This window comes from Monodelphis domestica, chromosome 1, assembly GCF_027887165.1.
Source record: "Monodelphis domestica isolate mMonDom1 chromosome 1, mMonDom1.pri, whole genome shotgun sequence".
Taxonomy (NCBI): Eukaryota; Metazoa; Chordata; class Mammalia; order Didelphimorphia; family Didelphidae; genus Monodelphis; species Monodelphis domestica.
The window spans coordinates 156,184,940-156,205,185 of NC_077227.1; the positions used below are offsets into that span (position 1 = coordinate 156,184,940).

Below are 20,246 nucleotides of genomic sequence, written 5' to 3' on the forward strand. Positions count from 1 at the left end.
TGTGGCGGCGTGGCATCCCTCACGTACAGAACTACTTCCGGTGACATAATCCTTTGTGTGGTGCCTTGTTCTGAGAGTAACTGAATGAGAACGAGGTGCTGCACAAAGGATTATGTGACTGCACAATGGAAGACGTCAGCATGGAAATCGACGATCTAGGGGAGGGGATTCCACACTGTGTATACTGCTGCCCAGTATAGTGGTGGCAGTGATGAGCCTGTACAAGGTGTGACAGGCCCATCACAGCCAGTGCTGCAGCCTCTGCTATCCCAGACAGCGGTATACAGATTTGTTCATAATATTTTTTATAGTCTGGCCCTTCAATGGTCTGAAGGACAGCGAACTGGCCCCCTGAGTAAAAACTTTGGGGATGCCTGGCTTAAGGGATAGAGAGCTGGCTTAAGAGACTGGGCTCAAGTCCCATTTCTGATATACAATGTCTGTGTGATCCTGGGTAAGTCACTTAACCTCTTAGTGTTCTAAACAGCTCTACAGAAGAGATGCTGATTATGCAGAAGCAGATGTTTCTCACCTGACAGCTCTCTTGATTAGAAAGGCACTACTATAGGGATTTATTGCAACATATGCACTGTCATAACTTTTGTTTCCTTTGATTTCACAAAGAAATATTAGGACATTGGAAAGTCAAATGAGATTCTTGCCCAGAAAAGTCTGATAGGATAGTACTAGGCACTAGTTAGCACAGTGAGAAAGTGAAATAGTAAAACAAAAAGTAATAAGGATTTTGGAATATGAGTTACTCCTAAGTCCTTGAAGCACTGGAGCCAGAGTGAGAGTAGGCTGTGTACTGGAGGTAGAAATCTCCTTCATTTAAGAAAAGATGAAGAATGAATTTAAGACTTTTTTCTACTGAGGCCTGGGAGGTGATAGAACCAATGTCAAGTTAAGCATTGATTAGTTGAAAAATTCTAAGGGCAGCTAGATAGCACAGTGGATAGAGCACCAGGCCTAGAGTTGGGAAGATTCAAATCTAGCCTCAGATACTTTCTAGCTGTGTGACTCAGGGTAAGTCACTTACCCCTGTCTGATTAGCCCTTGCTTCTCTTCTGTTTTAGAATTGATACCAAGAAGGTTAAGGTTTTAAAAAAATTTTTTGTAAAAAGGCATATCTGACTATGGTCATGCAAATTTATTGAAATCTTACTCTAAATTGCAAATTACTTATAAGTGATGCATTGTTATGATATCGAATATTTTTCCATTATAAAAAAGTACAACTGACTGGGAAGGCATGTCTTTTCTTTATTCATCACATGCCTACAGGAAGTTGAGCCGAGTCAAAAAGCCCTAAGAGAATGGGGACATCTGGGTGGCTCTGTGGATTGAGAGCCAAACATAGAGATGGGAGGTCCTAGGTTCAAATCTGGCCTCAGACACTTCCTAGCTGTGTGACTCTGGGCAAGTCACTTAACCCCCACTGCCTAGCCCTTACCACTCTTCTGCCTTGGAGCCAATAATGTGTAAGGGTTCAAAAAAAAAAAGCCCCAAGAGAGCACCACCATTGACTTGTTGGAAATTCCCAAGGTGCTGGCAGACTAGTTTCTTAAAAAATTTATTAATTTATAATTTTTTCCCATGGTTACATGATTCATTATTTTTTCCACCCCTCCTCCCCAAGGAGCTGACAAGCAATTCCACTGGGTTATACATGTAGCATTGTTCAAAACTTATTTCCATTTTAATCATATTTGCAAATGATCTTTTAAAGCCCAAACCCCAATTATATACCCACTGAACCATGTCAATCACAAGTTTTCTTCTGTATTTCTACTCCCACAGTTCTTTCTCTGGATGTGGATAGTGTTCTTTTTCATAAATCCCTCTGGATTGTCCTGAATCACTGCATTGCTACTAGTAGAAAAGCAGGCAGACTAGTTTTATAGCCAAGTGTGACAGAAAAGGCTGCACTGTCTACCATTTGTTGTTAAGGTTAAAGGCAATTTGCCTTTAATTTCACTTCTAGCTAAAAATATGTTTTGAAAGTGAGTCTATCAAACAAAAAAGGGCACCCTCTCCTCTTCATTAGAATACAAAAGAAAAGAAGTAAAAAGCTGCCAATGGCAATATCTATTATGCAACAAAGGCAACAATTTCAGCAATGCTGAAACTGCTGTTACTACTGTATTCTAATTTTTCATGTGAAAATTTTTTGCTAGGACTAATATGATAGTCATCTTCTCCTTGCTATATTATGGATCAACAAGTTTTCCTAGAAAAATAGTATGAAGACTGAAGATCAATAATAATTTTTTCATGATGGTCCCCAATAAACAAGTTAAGTCTTACTTAAGTTAATAAATTATCTTTCACAGTGGGATTACAGATAGAATTCTAATCAACAAAATCTCTTCTTGCTAGAGCCCCAAGTCTTTATTTCTTATCTCTGACATAAATATAGCTAAGATTTCTCAAGTTTTCTTTAGATAGAACCATTGTTTAAAGTATAACCATCAACATAAACCATTTCAGTAGTCATATATCTTTTCTATTTTCTATTGAGGGACTGAAAAGGAAGTAATCTTGGATATCAGGAAACCTTACCTTGGAGGGTGTAGTATACATAGTGAATCTTGTATACCATTTGCTAGCCTTCTCTGCAACACCTTTTCCAGCAGAGAATACACTACTTTTTAGAACATCCAATTTAGGCGTTATTAGAGTATCTAAATTAAATGATGGTGATGAAACAAGAGTTAATGTACCAGTCATATCCTGAGACTGTTCCCTAAGTGGACATGTTGGTGAGAAAGTTGGAGAAGACCAAAGTCTATCTCTTGGTTTGTCTTCATTTTTTATATAATAACTTTTAGATTTGGTAAGACGCACTGGCCTGGGAGAAATGGGAGGAAGGCTAGACCTTCTGCATGGCCTGGCTACTGTTGGACTTTTCTTATTTGCTGATTTGTCCTCATAAGCCCGTTGTAAATCAATGCTTGGTGCACGGCTAGTCAAAGGACTGCTCATATTATTCATGTACATCACAATTTCCTCAGCTAAATCTCTTTTTGCTGATGGTGTGGAAATGCTTTTGTTTTCATCGTTATCCTCATCTTCTTCTACTTCTTTCTGTTGCTGCTCGGTTTCAGCAGCTAAAAGTGAGAGTGGATCAAACCCAGCTGCAACATCAATTTTTTCAATAGGTTTTATTGAGAAGCTGCTGTTCATACGTTCAACTCTTTTAGGATTTCGTGTAGGGGTGGTCCCTACTTTTGATGTGTCCACTTCACTGTCTAAATCTTCCAAGTCAAAAATCACAGGCGAGTCAGTTTTATCTGCTAAACAGCGAGTACCATCAAAAGGTGTGTCATCATCACTAGATTCCTTTTCCAGACTGTCTCTTTTTGATCTTAAAGACAGGTTTCCAATATCAAGTGTATTTGGCCTTGGGTTTTTCTGTATAACATTTGAAAGAATTTTTGCATCAGCTCCTAATTTTTCAACTATTTCTCCAGGACTATCTTCTTGGCTAATCCTATTGATCATAAGTCCCATCAATACACCTCCACTGAGATTATGATTTCTGTTTTCCCAACTCATCTGTTCCTGCAAAGCAGGCTCTGCATCACTTTTGTGTCTTTTTCTGAAACTTCTTTCAATATTTTCTGTTTCATTTGTTTCTTCAAAAGAAGATATCAATAGCAGCTCAGATGTGTTTTCTGAAAAACAGGAAAGGCAATTTAGTCATGAAGAATTTAATATAAGAAAATAAATTGCTTCGAACACCCTTTATGAAGACAAGAGTCAAGCAAACATGCATTCTTTGTTGTTTTTTTTTAACACCTACCTTCTGTTTTAGAATTGATACTAAGCATGGGCTTCAAGGCAAAAGAATAGTAAGGGCTAGGCAATTGAGGTTAAGTGACTTGTCTAGGGTCATACAGCTAAGAAGTATCTGAGGCCACATTTGAATTCAGGACCTCTAGTCTCCAGGTCTGGTGCTCTATTCATTGAGGTACTTAGCTGCCCCACCAATGTGCTTTCTCTGTGTGAGACACTATGATAAATACTGGGAGATTAAGCTTTAGTACTTATGTTTGCTACTTAAGGAGTAAATCACAAAATAATTTTTTTCTAATGAATTTTAACCAACTGATTAGATAGCAAAGATTACTATGGAAAATAGAAAATACATCACTAGGGAAAAATTAATAAAATAGCACATCTTTGAAAATTAGTATTAAAAATGCAAAAATGGCTATACTTCTTAAAAACAAAGGAACTGCTTGAAAAGCACTAATTCCAAGGAAAGCAAATTCAGTTAAATAAACATTAGGTTCTCACTATGCTGTAGGTACTCTGCTAGGTGCTAAGATTGAAAATACAAAATTGAAATAGTACCTGGCCTCATGGAATTTATATTTCACTGCTGAGAAACAACATTCATTAAAAATTATATTTGAAATAATACAAAATAATTGAGAAAGAGGGAGAGAAAAGGAGAAAGGGAAAGGGAAAAGGGGAGGGGCACTAAGAGCAGGGCAGGGGATAAGCAAGGAAATTCTTACATGAGAAGTGACACGTCAATTGTTCTTTGAAGGAAGCTAGTATTTCTATCAATAAGGTATGGAAGAAGGGCATTCCAAATCTGAGAGACTCTTATGACTATGTCTCAACTCTTTTTTTTTTTAATATATTTTATTTGATCATTTCCAAGCATTATTCGTTAAAGACATAGATCATTTTCTTTTCCTCCCCCCCACCCCCCATAGCCGACGCTAAGTCCACTGGGCATTAGATGTTTTCTTGATTTGAACCCATTGCTTTGTTGATAGTATTTGCATTAGAGTGTTCATTTAGAGTCTATCCTCTGTCATGTCCCCTCAACCTCTGTATTCAGGCAGTTGCTTTTTCTCGGTGTTTCCACTCCCATAGTTTATCCTTTGCTTATGAATGGTGTTTTTTTTCTCCTGGATCCCTGCAAGTTGTTCAGGGACATTACACCGCCACTAATGGAGAAGTCCATTTATGTCTCAACTCTTAAGATATAAGTTATTGCCACTGGATAGACAGACAGAAATTAGGCACAAAGCTGAAGATTTGTATTTTTCCAAGTGACAAAATTGTGCAACTATGTTCAGTTTTTAATAAAAGAGCCAGTTGTACTATTCTTTATAGTTCCTAATGGTCCACATTGAAAGTAGTATAATGTCAACTTTGGTTGACATTTGGATTAATGAAAAGTTAAGAAAGAGTAGATTAACTAGAGTTGGCTTATAATAGAATACAAAATACAAGTTGCTTTGCCATGTAAACCTCAAAATTTCTCAGACTTATGAATGTTAGGGGTTTCCCCCATTGGGGAATCTTCTACTTGGAAGAATTCCCTAGCAGAGAGTGAGAATTCTACTTGAATGTGAAGTCTCCTTGCCTTGGGAGTATCCCTACTCCACCCTACTTAAGACTGCTTTGGGACAGAGGGCTCCTTGCTAAACAATGAAAGTACTTTGATCCATGCTTATGGAAGGGACAGGAAGTTCTTTGAGTCATGACTGTTTTAGAATTGATACAATGGGATACTAAGTACCTATAAAGGTGGGGCAACTTGTAAACTACTTAAACCTAAAAGGGTGATAACTTATTCAGAGGTTTTTTCTTAATGAAATTTGTCGACACAGCAGCATTTTTTTCTGACTTACTAAAGAGATTAAAACTACTCAGCTGTGAATTCAAAATGGGCGGTCCTTTAGAAACATCTACAGTGACAGGTTGATGTAAGGACTTAGGGGAGGTGACAGAGGAAATTTTGCCCTTAAAAATAAGAACTTGGATCTCATTCAGGAATCTCGATTTCTGACTCTCATTCTGGAGGACAGCTCCTTGAGGAGCTCCTCTGAGGGGCTCTGTCCCTCTGGGGTAGGAGCTCTGGAGGCTCTTGAGAGAGGCCCTTTGAAACAATCTCTGGCTGGAAGACTCTTTGAGGAAGGATGCTGGCCTGGTGTCACTAGTATCCTTGTTTAGTCAGACTTTGTGGTGAGTGCTAAAAAAACTGACTGATTTTTCTTTTAAGACTCAGGTCTAGGCCATATTGGCTTGAGGCCCTTCATACTTATTCCTTTCTTACTCTCTCTCTCTTTCTTTGATTACTCATTGTATTGTTAATTAAAATCTCTATAAAACCCAATTGACTTGGGTATTTGAATAATTGGGAATATTTTCCTGGTGACCACCTTATATTTGATTTTAAAACCCAAGACACTGTAGTGAAACATATTTCTGCGGTCAAATTTACTCACCCTCTCTTATATCTATCACAATTTATATCTTCCACTATTTTAATCAGTGCAGTTTAAGACCTCAACCATTTTAAATCTCACAGTTTATGGTGACCTTACAAAGTTGGTGAGAAACCCTCAAAAGACTTCTGTGAAATCTCTTTCCTTTATCTCTTTGCCTTATTACTTGTCTATCAGTTAGTTTTGTTTTCTGTTTTAACTTGACTTCAATTTACAGCTGCAAGAATGGGTGAGTAAAAAACCTTTTTGAGTCTCCTTAAATTAAGCTGTTTTAGATCTTAGCAACAGGGCCCTAAGGTCCTGGCTAGCAATTGCCTAAATAGGATTAGAAAAACCTGGGAAAACTTTTTGGCCTTGCCCTGCTTCCCACATTTTTACTTTAGAAATATGGAGTCACAGACAGTTCAGACACAGACAGTTCAGAACTTAGTTAATAACTGGGGTTTCAGTAAATACTTTGTTCTTTTCTTAGTACAAGCATTGGTCTGCAGCTTACTTAGCAGCTGGCTCATCAGTCCCATGACCAATCTTATAAATACAGAATTCCTTGTCTCTCTGAAAGGGCTCATCACATGGAACTTATGGCAAAATCTAATCAACATACTACTTTTCCTTGAGTTTTTGATTGTGTAAAAAATAGACTCGAATACAGGATTACAATCCCCACAAGCCTTTGATCCACTTCCCCAGAATGCCTTGTAATCTCACCTGGGCCGAGATCGAGAAGGTATTTAAGCTGATTCAAAGGCTCTCTCAGGCTCTTGGACTTCCGCTTTGGGGCAGGTGTGGCTTTTTTTCATAATGTAGGTGAGGTTGTGTCTAGGCCTCTCTATGGCCTGGACACGTGTCTCTTATCCTGTATTTTCTTTAATCCTTAATCTTCAATAAACCTCTAAAAAATATAATACTCCTTGCAGAGAGAAACTAATTTCTACCTGCCTCAGTCTCCCCGTCTCCTCTAAATTTTAATCTTTGCAATTGTTATAATTTTAATATTGTATTTCCTTGAAGAACTCAATTCTCAGTCAAACCAACCAATTGCTCCCTCTCATATTCAACAAATGGAAAAACTAAATACTAGACAGGACCTTATAGAGGAAGGTCAGGGAGAGATTGTAACTTTTATAAGAAACATTAACAGAGAGTTAAGAACAATATCAGAATCTCTGTCCCACCCTGCTATGGACAATAACCCTCTTAACGAACCCACCTCTCCCCCTGCCCCCTTGGCCTCAGAAAACTCTAACTCTAATCAATCAACTCTGAGTACACACCCCACCCATGCTTCCGACCCAACACAATCAACTCTAAGTACACACCCTACCTCTGAATTTTCTGGCACAATGGGACAACAACAAACTCTTCCTTTTAATGTGCCCAACTCTTCTATTTCTCAGACTTACCCAATTGAAAATGGAGCAAGAAACCTAGAAACAGGAGTACCAAATAATTTAGAAAGCTTATTTCCTTTAAGGGATGTACCCACTTTTAATAGAGATAGAAACTTGATATCTGTAAGACATCATACACCTTTTCCCCCTGAGGATTTAAAAAAATTGAAGGAAGATATGCCATCATTTGAGGACAAACCAATATTAATTATAAAAAAATTAGAGAACATATTCAGAACTTTTGACCCCACTTGGTTGGATGTTGAGAATATATTAGAAGAATTATTAACAAAGAGAAAAAAATAAAATCATCTCTCTGGCTAATCAAAAATGAGGTAGAAGAGGACATTATTGGCCAACTGAAGATCCACATTGGAATCCCAATGTTGAATTAGATTACACAAAACTAAACCAGGCCAGAGAAGCATTATTGACAGCCATGAGAGCTTGCTCTGCTAGACCTGAAAAATGGTCAAAATTTGAAAAAACCCAACAACATATTGATGAAACACCCTCCCAGTTTATGGACAGACTTATTGACGTAGGGAATACATATATGGACCTTGATTTATCCAGAGAAAGAGACATTAGACAAATACGTAGGCAATTTGTTAAAAATTGTTGTTCAGTGGTAAAAGACTACTTGTAGAACTAGCTGTCCTAATTGGGACTCTATGGACCTCGATGAACTAAGGAGAGTAGCAACCTATGTTTATAAAGGTCGTGTAAAAAGACCTGAGGAAGACAATACATCAGTGGAAGATTTAAAGAAAGAAATTGAAATGTTAAAAGAGACAATTGAAAAATAAGGGAGAGACTATAGCCCCTTTGCGGGAATTCACAAATAAATCAATAACTTGCCACTTCTGTGAGAAGAAGGGCCACAAAATGATGGAATGTAGAACCTTTCTTAAGATGATTGGAAGGAATAACAACTATAGAAATGATGATAATGGTCATAGAAACCAGAACAACTATAATGATGATAATGGTCATAGAAACCAGAATTTTAGAAATTCTAGAAATTATAATGATTATTATGGAAATAACTATAATGAACATAGAAATAAGAACTTTAGAAACCAGAATTATAGAAATAGGAATTGGGAAAATAATGACAATGCTCCAAATGAAGAAAATGATAATACTCAACAATAATATATGAGAAATGGCACTCGTCCAAAAAATACTTGAGGTGCTAATGACCCTCAGAGAGGTGCCCTTCAAGAGGGTGCCCAGGGAATTTCCCAGTATAATGAAGATGATTCTTCTTAGATTGTATTGATTTTGTTGATGTTAATTAACCTTTTTCAGTTTTTTTTCTCCTCTCCAAATAGTAGGAAAGAATGAACAAAGAACTTAAGACTATGATTGGAAAATTATGCACTGAGACCCATTTAAAATGACCTGAAATTCTCCCTCTGGCCCTATTTTATCTTAGAAGCAGGCCTAGAGGAGACTTACATATTTCACCATTTGAGATGCTTTTTGGACATCCGCCTATACAGGCTAAGCCTTTTTCCCCGGCATATACCTCACTATTAGGGGGAGATATTACTATTGCTTCCTATATACAGGAGTTACAGCACAAACTATGTGAACTTCATGAATCCGGAGCTGCAGTACAAGCTGGACCATTAGACTTTTCTCTACATGACCTGAACCCAGGAGATAAAGTTTATATTAAGAATTTCAAGCGAACTGGAGCAACTCAACCTTCATGGGAAGGACCATTCCAAATATTATTAACTACTCCAACATCTATAAAGATTGGAGAAAGGGACTCTTGGATTCACTGCTCACATGTGAAGAAAGCATCTTCTGCTGAGACTTATTGACTGTATCCTATCGCATGCATTGGAGATAATAATCCTTGGACAAGTGGATGGTGTTTTTATTTTTGAGAACACATTGAATTACTGATTTTTTCCTTATTTTTACTATTTCTTTTCTTTATTTTGATTAGAATATTTGATTTTTTCTCATTTTTGTACTGAAGGTACACATAATTAATATTAATATTTTTTTCCTGCAGTAATAGAAGTTAATATATATTCTTGCTATAATATCAATATATACCTAAAATCTTTAAACTATGGGAACCTGCCATTTATTGATAAAATGTTATAGGACTGTGATTAATGTTTGTATCTGACTCCAGGAAAAGGGATAAAAAACAAGGAGCACATACTTAACCTGAATAGTGCCAAAAAGAGCACACAGGAAATACTAATGTGAGACTCGAGGTTGCGACGCTTGACATATGTTAAGTCGTAGGACTTCCTTGTATCTACACTCTCTGTGAAGTACTCATACAAGTACAAAATTTGACTATCATGCTGGCTCCCTATATCCCTGAGAATGAAGAAAAAAATCAGACAAGGGGATGACATTTCCCTATCAAAATAGAATTCTAGTTACTTTTCTTCTTATATTATGGCAACTTCCTGTAGTCTTGGCTACAAATGACTAAGTGAAATATTACTGCATTCTGTCCTACAAACTTGTGGGATAGAAATTACTTTATATTGGACCTATACAAGGGCCTATTTTGAATTTTTCCTTATTTTTTTTTATTATTTTTCTCTTCTTTTGATAATTGACTCATACACCCCCATAACTGTAATTCAAAATGCACTTCTAACTATAGATATACACGATATTCAATTTTCTAAGAGAAATTAGAATAGTGAGAGAGGAAATAGAAAAGAAAAGAAAGCAAAACCAATGTTTTGCTAGGCGCATTGACAGAAAGCCAAATTAGGGGCAATCCCTTTTGGCATAAATGTGTACATTTACAATAAATGTTCAGTTCAATCAATCACATCCAAAGTTCATTCTTGATCTTCTTGATGAAGTGTAAGTTTTCCGGCATCTTTCTGCCTCAAGCCAATATGGCCTAGACCTGAGTCTTAAAAGAGAAATCAGTCAGTTTTTTAGCGCTCACCACAAGGTCTGACTAAACAAGGATACTAGTGACACCAGGCCAGCGTCCTTCCTCAAAGAGTCTTCCAGCCAGAGATTCCTGAATGAGATCCAAGCTCTTATTTTTAAGGGCAAAATTTCCTCTGTCACCTCCTTGTGGTGAGTGCTAAAAAACTGACTGATTTCTCTTTTAAGACTCAGGTCTAGGCCATATTGGCTTGAGGCCCTTCATACTTATTCCTTTCTTACTCTCTCTCTCTTTCTTTGATTACTCATTGTATTGTTAATTAAAATCTCTATAAAACCCAATTGACTTGGGTATTTGAATAATTGGGAATATTTTCCTGGTGACCACCTTATATTTGATTTTAAAACCCAAGACACTGTAGTGAAACATATTTCTGCGGTCAAATTTACTCACCCTCTCTTATATCTATCACAATTTATATCTTCCACTATTTTAATCAGTGCAGTTTAAGACCTCAACCATTTTAAATCTCACAGCCATAATGTTGAACGTTACAAGTAGATATTTACATTATTATCAATCACCATCATTTTCATCACTAACATTTGCACTTGCTATGTGCTGTGCTAAGTGGTTTACAAATATTATTTCATTTAATTAAAAAGGATTATGATATTAACTTAGTTTTTAATGCTAACATTTTTGGCTAACAAGAAAGTTTTATGTCATAAATACAAATTTGGTTTGTCATTCAAGGAACAAGATTGTACTATAAAGCTTACCTGTACTTCCTCCTGATATTTCATCTTCATGGCTAATCATTCCACTGAGGCGAACTATACTAGATGTAGGATTTATATTGCTTGTATTTTGATAATTTAGCTTAGGAAGACAATCAGCACTTCCTTTTGCACTTTCACTTTCAGACACTATCAAGAGAAAAAGGAAATTTCAATAAAATAAATTTTGGCATTAAAAACAGGAAAGAAAAAAAGATAACTGAGGAAGTGTAAAGAAAGTCTGTTATTGTTTTTAAACTATTAAATCTATGTAAAACCTTAAGAAAACCATTTAACTATTTCTCCATTTTTAGACCATTTTATTCCACTTTCCTCAGATTTCCAGGAGAAAAGTATGGTTTAATTTATATCATTATATATAACTTAGAGATGAAATATAAGGCATTAAAAAATTGTTTGGAGGGGTAGGTTAGTGACTCAGTAGATTAAGAGTTAAACCTAAAGACCGGAGGTCCTGGGTTTAAATCTGGCCTAAAACACTGCCTGATTGTGTGTTAACCTCCATTGCCTAGCCCTTATGACTCTTCCGCCTTGGAACCAATATAGTGCTGATTCCAAAATGGAAGGTATGGGTTTAAAAAAAAAAAAGCTGTGTTTGGGACATATAAGGATACAAGGAAAATTTGTTAGCTAATACTTTATGCTAATATTCATTCCTTTACAAAATTTATTTTTTCCCCTCTGGTTGTGTAGCGTTTTCTTTCATTATGAACCAAACTTCACTTTAAAACATTCCATAACAAAAAAGTTTTCAAGCCCCATAGAAATATTCAGTACTATATAATAATACTCCATCACAAGAATTTAGAGTCTCTTAAGAGTTCAGTATAGGTATTGAACTTAAGAGTTCAGTAATAGGATGTAATCTTGTAAGAATTTTTAAAATTCACTAAATGCATGTATTCACAGGGTAAACTAGTTATCACTTTTATTTTGAGTCCAATTTTCCACAATAAGAGGAGGGAAAAACTTTTGTAAAGATGCACGATGATGCAAATATCTTGACCAGTCAGTAATCTGGGGCAGGAATAGAAATATATTAATCATATTTTATACCAGAGTCCACTTATCTTTTCAATGAATATAAAGTGAATGGAAAGCTCAATATATTTTGAAAACCTGTGATTTGGCCTAAATACATAAGCAGGAGGTAATTTTATATGTTGGTACTTAAACACTTACAGGAACTACAATCACTCTCTTTCTTATCCTCTTTTTCTTCCTGTAAATCTTGGGTTAATGTGTCACCTCTTCTAACTTCATCTTTAGATAATGAATTATATCCAAGATCTGACTGACCTCCTGGAAAGACAGAAAATATTTAAAAATTAAGAACAATAATTATGCCGTATATTATGAAATCCCTTATAGTAACAATTGAAATGATCAGTAACATGGTACTTAAATTCATATATTTTAAAAAATAATTTTTTATGAAATTTAAACAAAAACAAAAGCAATTAAATTTACATCAGTAACAAAAATCCCCCATCTATATAGGACTTCTATAACTTATTGGTTATCTTGGTTATTTACTTGTCCATTGGTTCCCACATTTGCATATATATGTGTATATATATATATACACACAAGTGCATGTGGGTGTGTATGTGGGAGTGTAATTTCCTTTTATGTAGTCATATAGGGCTTGGAACGCCTTGCATTCAGATTGCTGGATACATTTCAAATGAAATTAGTCTACTGCCAACTCCTTTCTTATCCCTACTAATGGGAGGGAGTTGAGTGCTGGTCCTTCTTTCATCAACCCTATCCTTAATAGCCTGAAGCCTAAATGGGCAATGAAGAGAAGTTTACAGATAATGTACAAAGTAGAAAATCCACTTACACATAATTAAAAGGCTCACTGCATATATTAGCACAAATATTCTATCTAACATATAAGGGAAAGGATTTTGGATTGATTTTGTTTTACTGATGAGCTAACTAAAGTTTCAACTAAAAAAAATACCATCACTATAATTTTTTTAATGTAATTATATGAGAACAAGGAATAAAAGCTCAAGCAATACATTGAAATTAAATGTTAAAACATTATCCTATCATAGAATTTGTTTTAGATGATTTTCTTAAATTAGTTGCATTTGTTCTAATACTGAACTTATACTTTTCTAGTAAGAAAATTACCCTTGCCCATACATTTTTTAAAATTTAGAAAAATAACTTTTAGTAGAATCCTTTCTTTTAAATGATAAGCTTTTAATCACATTTTAAAAACAATTGCATAACTTAGGTTGTGCAAGCTCTCAACAAATTATTCAAGAAATAAGTCTTTCCAGGAAAAAGATAAAAACACAGATATATTTCATCACAATTTTCCTAAAACACAGTTCCTTCTAAAAGTGAACATTAAAAGACATAAACCAAATGAATGTTACTTGTTACAAATAAAGGAGCTTTTAAGTTTGATAAATTTTGGATTTTTAAATTCATAATTCTTGTCTGTTATGCGGGCTATGTTCCTGTCACTTAACTAATTCTAAATGTCATATCTAATTTTAAAAAATGTAACATGCAAAGGACAGGTTGTTATGCTAACTCATGTAATTCATGTAGCCCATTAGTTGAAACTACCTAGAGAATATCTGTGTATACATTTCTCATATTACAGTGAAACAAATGTAGTTATTTCATGCTAAGATACTATAAATTTTTAACCATACAGGTTTTCTTACATATTTTTCTAGTAATTAAGATTTTTAAAAGAATGTACATAAAGGAGATTAAATGTTCAAGGGATCTATGTACTTCTAGAACTAAGTACATTTTAATATACTAAAATATCTAAATAAGCTGCTTTTCAAACTTTTGTAGCTCTTCAACCTTTTGTTCTATTAAAAATAATGAATGGAAGAAATTAAACAGCTAATTAACTTTGGAATCTAGCCAATGTCAAAAAAAAAATAAGAGCTTAACAAGTATTTTAATAGAGCAATATACATTTCATAAATCATCTACTTAACATCATTATCAAGTTAAAAGAAAACATTCAAAACAGGAATAATACAGTCTATCAAATCCTGTTTAAAATATATGCCAGAATACATATATACATATACACACACAAACCTGTACTAGATCTATCATCAGTAGAATCTACTTTGATTAACTCAGTGTTGAAGGGTGCCTGCTCCACAGTGTTTGTGTCATTACAACTATCCATGCTGCCATGACTAACAGCATCCAGGTCACTGCCATCTGCTTAAGAACACAATATGATAGCATTTTACCACTCAAGGAGATAAACCCCCATATACCCATTAGTCTGTTGATTCATATTTGCTAATGGTGGCAATCTACTGACTACTGTATGAAAGAAGCTGAAACTTTTCATCTCTTTAGTAAAAATGTGATCAGCATAAAGCAAACACATTAACTTATGAATCTGTTTAAATTAAGCAAACCAATATTGAAATTTAAACAATGTCAAGAAGATCAATTATTTATTTTTAAAGGATTAGAATATTCTTTGCTAAGATTTTGTATGAGACAACCAAAACTAGCAAAAGATTCAGTATTAAAAGTTTAACAATTCATTCCATGAAGAAAAACCAACAACCACTTTATTTACCTGAGAGAGGGGCATGTGATAGATGAGCATTTTTTCTTAAAACTTTTTTGAACTGTGCTATCCCTAAAACAACATTTCTTATTTTGGTCCACAGAAAATAACCACTTCGACTGCTTGAAGGCCAGGTACTTTCCAAAACAGCCTATTAATTAAATATAACATGTAATGATTATCAATTATAAAAGTTCCACTAGATACATATCTTCCCCGTTCCCTTCCTGTCCTCTGCAACTTCTCTTTAAATCAAAGAACAGAAAATAAGACACTATTTTAAGAAATACTAGCAGTTGTATCAATCACTTAAATTTAAGCATTGTAACTGTTAAAAAAAAATTATATATATATATAAATCATACTTCTACCACAACAATAAACCAAACTAATTACCTTATTATAGTAACCATAAGTAATGGCGTTGGGGTGAACACCAGCTTTCTTCATTTCAAAAAGCACTCGTACTGCAAGGACAGGCTGACCATATTGGCCACATAGCTGCATAAGAACCCGATAGCACACCTGAAACAGTTATGTTAAAAAGTACATAGAATTAGATGCTGCTGTAGAATTTTAGAAAGAAGCAACAGATTTTATGAGACTTAACTATTACCTCATCAGGAGGATCAATCTTTTTAGAATGCATTTTTCGAAGCACATCATAAGCTGTTTTTAGAGCTCTGACTTTTGAATGACACACTTTCACATATGCTGGGAGGCAAATAAACCAAAGTCCATAACAATGACGTAATAGGCATCTGGACCACATCTGAGGGATGGAGGAATATCTCTTTGCTATTTTATGGGCTGACTTTATTTCCTAGGAAACCACAAGTTTTCATTAATGACCTTATATGCACTTAAATATCTTTATTCAGATAATCAATGTCATAATAATAAATTACAGGTCAAATTCTGTTACAACAAATAAATAAATAAATTTCCTGAACATGTAAAATATGTTCAAATAATAACTGATAGCTATATGTCAAATTATATCTGTTATAATAAAATTCTGCTATAGTAAATTAATTGTATGATCTTTTACAATGGACTGTAAGGAGGTCTTTAAAAAAGACACTTTATTTTCTGTCTTGGAACTTATATTAAATAGTATCAGTCCCAAGGCAGAAGAATGGTAAGGGCTAGGCAACTGGGGTTAAGTGACTTGCCCAGGGTCACACAGCTAGGAAGTATCTGAGGCCACATTTCAACCCAGGACCTCCAGTTTCCAGGTTTAGCTTTCTATCCACTGAGCCACCTAGCTGCCCCTGCAATGAAATTTGAACTGTAATAGTTATTGAGTGGTCTAGGTTGTGACACTGTTAGGAGTGATAGATTAAAGGATGTAAAATTATTAAACAAGAGTGACAATAAAAAGCAAAAACTTTTCTAATTACCTGCTTGGTTCTTCTGAACATTGCTGAAGGACTATTAGGGCTGCTGTTTTTTGAGGCCAATTTATTATTTTGTGTTTGCAGAAATCCCTCTGGCCTCTCAAATAGATCTATCTTCAGGACAGGAAATCCATTATAGCTGTAACAGGGTGGAGGAAAAAAATCTCTTAAAACATACATGCAAAGGAATATAATGCCTATAGATTATTAATTATGCTATCACTTAATGCTTAATTAGGAATAAATATTAATTGAATCTAGAACAAGTCATAGAATTGATTTGTATTCTATTGGTGGCAGTATAATATAGTTGTATAGAATGTTGCAAGGCACTTACACTTTGTATTCCCAGACAATTCCCTAGGACCTCTTTCTATTGAGCCACATTGAAGAAAAGCCTCAGTTACTTGCAAAATGACAGGGAAGGAGGTTATAGGGAAAGTGAAAACTTTGGAAGGAGGAATATAAAAAGATTTATTCAATTCGTACTGAAGAACAGCTTTGCTTCCTTTAAAATTTTATCTTATACATCCCATTTAAAAGCTTCAAAATAGGTTTTTTTTTAACATCTTAATATCCTCAGATTATTATTAAAGTAATCTGTAACTACTTTTGATTAATTTAAGGCCAAATTCACTTAGTTAAAGAAATCTTAGCAAAGGTTCAAAAGGAAATAGTAACAAAGAGCAAAGGGCCTCAGTGAAGCTGTACAAATACCTTAATGGTATTACCATAAAGTAATGAGAATGATTTTTTTTACCATTACTACTTAAGTAGAAGTTTTCCATGACTCAGGGTATGAACTTTTTTGCTTTTGCCTTTATATTCACAACAATTAGTGTAGATTCTGGCACATGATGAGAACTAAATAAATGTGAATTGGGATCCCATTGCCTTATGGGATTGACTCTCACTATTCTATGTATGTCTGTTAAGCATCTATATATGTACACATAGGAAGCTCTTTGTAAGCTACTCTTTCTCGGCAGGTAGATAGAACAAAACTCATCTCTATCAGCACATATGTATTTTAATTTTTTAGTGAGTGGTTCCTATTTGCACTAAAACATTTCTGACTCAAGAAAACCACACCATCCTGAGAAAAAGGGAAAAGTGGGTGAATATTTAAATTACTAAATTAAACTCTAGATCCTTATATCGACAGGTCAAAGATTTTGTGATTTAATCTGTGTGGAAACTGTCCACATGATTGTAAACCTTAAAATTTCTTAGACTTATAAATGTTGGAAATTTCACCATTGGGAAATTTCATACTTGAAAAATTTCCTATTGATAGTGGGTCTTGGCTATTGGAATGTGAACCCCTTTGGCATGAGAGTTTCCTCCTCCTCCCTTCTTAAGATTACTTTGGGACAGAAACCTTTTGCTGAACAATGGAAAGGACTTTGACCTATGCTTAAGCATAGAACAGGAATTTCTTTGAGTCATGATTGATTTTAGAATTGATACAATGGAGATACTTGGAATCAATCTCTACCCTACTCAGTCCTAACAGGATTGAGGAAGGGCTGCAGCATAGATCAAAATTTAATTATTCCAATCTCTACCCTACTCAGGTTAACAGGATTTAGGAAGGGCTGTAGCAAAGGATCAAAGATTTAATTATTTGAAAATATGACCTTCAACAGACATGTGCAAAGCCAGAGACCTCTGGGCGGTCCTGGGTTAAGCTAGAGCCTCCATTGGCACAGGGAAATTGATGGACAGTGATTGGTAGATGTGAGAACTGAGGGGAGGCAGCTTGGATGGTTTCCTTAAAGAGAGAGGGGTCTGAAGACTCAGGGGGGTGGTTGAGGAGTTTGTCTGAGTGGTTGCAGTGTGCTCTGAGAAGCTTGCTCTGAAGGAAGCTGAAGGTGGGGGCCTCTGAGACTGTTTCTCCATTTTGGTCATGTGAGTAATAGGGACTGATCTCTTTTCTTTGCCCCAGCTATCTAAGGGCTTGGGCCTTTTGGCCCAGCCTAAACAGAAGGGGTATTTAAGCCCTATTCCCTTCTCTCCCTTTTCTCTCTATCTCTAATTCCTTTCTTCCTCCTGTTTGTAATTAAACTCCATAAAAGATTGACTGCTGACTTGAGTTTTCATTTAGGAATTACATAGCTGAATTCCTTGGCGACCTTAAATTAATATATATCAGTCTTTTAAAGTGATTTCATTGTCACATGATTATCAGACTGTGCCTCCTATCTGAGCCTTAATATTCGTGAGTTCTTACCAAAAAATAAGAAATTATTGCCTTGTGGCCATGAGCTTATCTGATAACGAGCTTGTCTGAACTTCACTAGGTTGGTCCTCAAATTACAGAGGGACAATCTGTTGCTGGCTCCATTTTTGGTCTCTTTAGGGCTGTTGTAAAATTAAATGAAATAATATTTGTAAAGCTCTTAGCAAAGTACCCGGCACATATTGTTTAGTCATTTAGCCTCATCTGACTCTTTGTGATTCTATGTGATTAGAGTGGTTTTTTTCCATTTCTTTCTCTGGTGGATTAGGCAAACAATTAAATGTCTTACCCAGAGTCACACAGCTAGTGAGATTCTGAGACTGGATCTGAATTTAGGTCTTTTGGTCTCCAGACCTCTATGCACTCTATTCATTGAGCCATCTACCTGCCTTTATACACCTGGCACCCTATAGTCATTAAATAAAGGTTCATTCCCCACATCTTTCCATCCCTCCCCCGGGCTTTCCAGGTTGGTAGAATGTCTGCTCTTCCACATCAAAGTTATGTTTACATCATATTAGCAACAGAGATAAAGAGCAGTAATGGAATAAAACATAATATGGAAAGAATAAATGGCCAAGGTATTTTAATCCAAATGAAGAAATTATACTGTCAAATAATACAAAGAAAAAGTATTGCTCTATCCAACAAACTGGTCCTCTAGAAATCACACCCCAAAAAGAACTAAACCACATAGCTCTGAATTCCCTAGGCCCATACAGCTTTATCTCCATCCTTACCAATTTCCAACCTGCTGCCATGAACTTACCCCTGTAGGGAACCAACTGATTTGCCAATGGCTACAATACAACGTGTATTCCTAGGAAAAAAACAAAACCAAACCTACCCCTGCTCACTGTCTCTCTATGCACTTTCTCCCCATTACTTTCCTTAGAAATAAGACTTATAGCAGAGTTTAGAACAAAGAAAGCACTTAAAAAATGCATTTCATTCATTCTTTACTTCACTCAAGATCCATAAAAGTATAATAATGTCCAGATAGGAAATGCAGCATAAATTTATAAACAAATATAAAAAGATATATATAAAGATATAAAAACATAAATATAAATGTATGGAAGTGTTTAAAATATTTTGGAAAATTAAGATTAAGAAAAATATTAGAAGTCATAACATTTATGGAGATATGCACTATGTTTAGAAGTAAGTAGGTGGGCACAGTAGATAGAGTACCAGGATTGGAGTCAGAATGAGTTAAAATCCAGTCTCGGACTGTGTGAACCTTGGCAAGTCACTTAACTCTGTTTGCTTCAATTTCCTCATCTGAAAAATGGGGACAATAGTAGCCCCTACCTCAAAGGGTTGTGAGGATCAACTGAGATAATATTTGTAGTGTTTAGTACAGTCCTTGGCACATAGTAGGCACTTTTTAGATGCTTATTTCCTTCTCTTCCCCCTAGACTAGTGATAAGTAAGTCTCTGATTTGTGCAGGTTTTAATGAAAACCTCTTCTCTACTCTTTCTCCTGCTAAATGGGGAAATGATTCCAAATCCTATTACCTGCCTTTAAAAGAGATTTTGTGACATTGAAGGGGAAGATCCTCAGAAAAGTCCCTTTTCAAGAAAAAAAAGAGAAAAGAGAAAAGAAAAAAAATCAAGAAAAATTTGTATATTTTACATATATTTTGAGCTCTTGAAAAGAAAAATACTCTGTAAACCTGAAGT

General features: G+C 35.2%; 1 protein-coding gene across 8 annotated transcripts in view; it reads right to left on the minus strand.

The window, feature by feature from the left end:
* The window catches only part of DENND4A (DENN domain containing 4A), a 174,222-nt gene that overhangs the window by 28,690 nt on the left and 125,286 nt on the right, over positions 1-20,246 (minus strand). For 4 of the 8 annotated variants that reach the window (XM_007479594.3, XM_016427161.2, XM_016427152.2 and 1 more), the window contains exons 16-23: positions 16,322-16,457; positions 15,535-15,741; positions 15,315-15,443; positions 14,928-15,069; positions 14,426-14,557; positions 12,521-12,640; positions 11,321-11,467; positions 2,563-3,677 (exon numbers count right to left, since the gene is read on the minus strand). In XM_007479594.3, coding sequence (XP_007479656.1) covers positions 2,563-3,677; positions 11,321-11,467; positions 12,521-12,640; positions 14,426-14,557; positions 14,928-15,069; positions 15,315-15,443; positions 15,535-15,741; positions 16,322-16,457 — 2,128 coding nt within the window. The remainder of the gene's footprint in view (positions 1-2,562; positions 3,678-11,320; positions 11,468-12,520; positions 12,641-14,425; positions 14,558-14,927; positions 15,070-15,314; positions 15,444-15,534; positions 15,742-16,321; positions 16,458-20,246) is intronic. The other 4 variants (XM_016427162.2, XM_016427160.2, XM_016427165.2 and 1 more) reach the window with 2 other exon arrangements.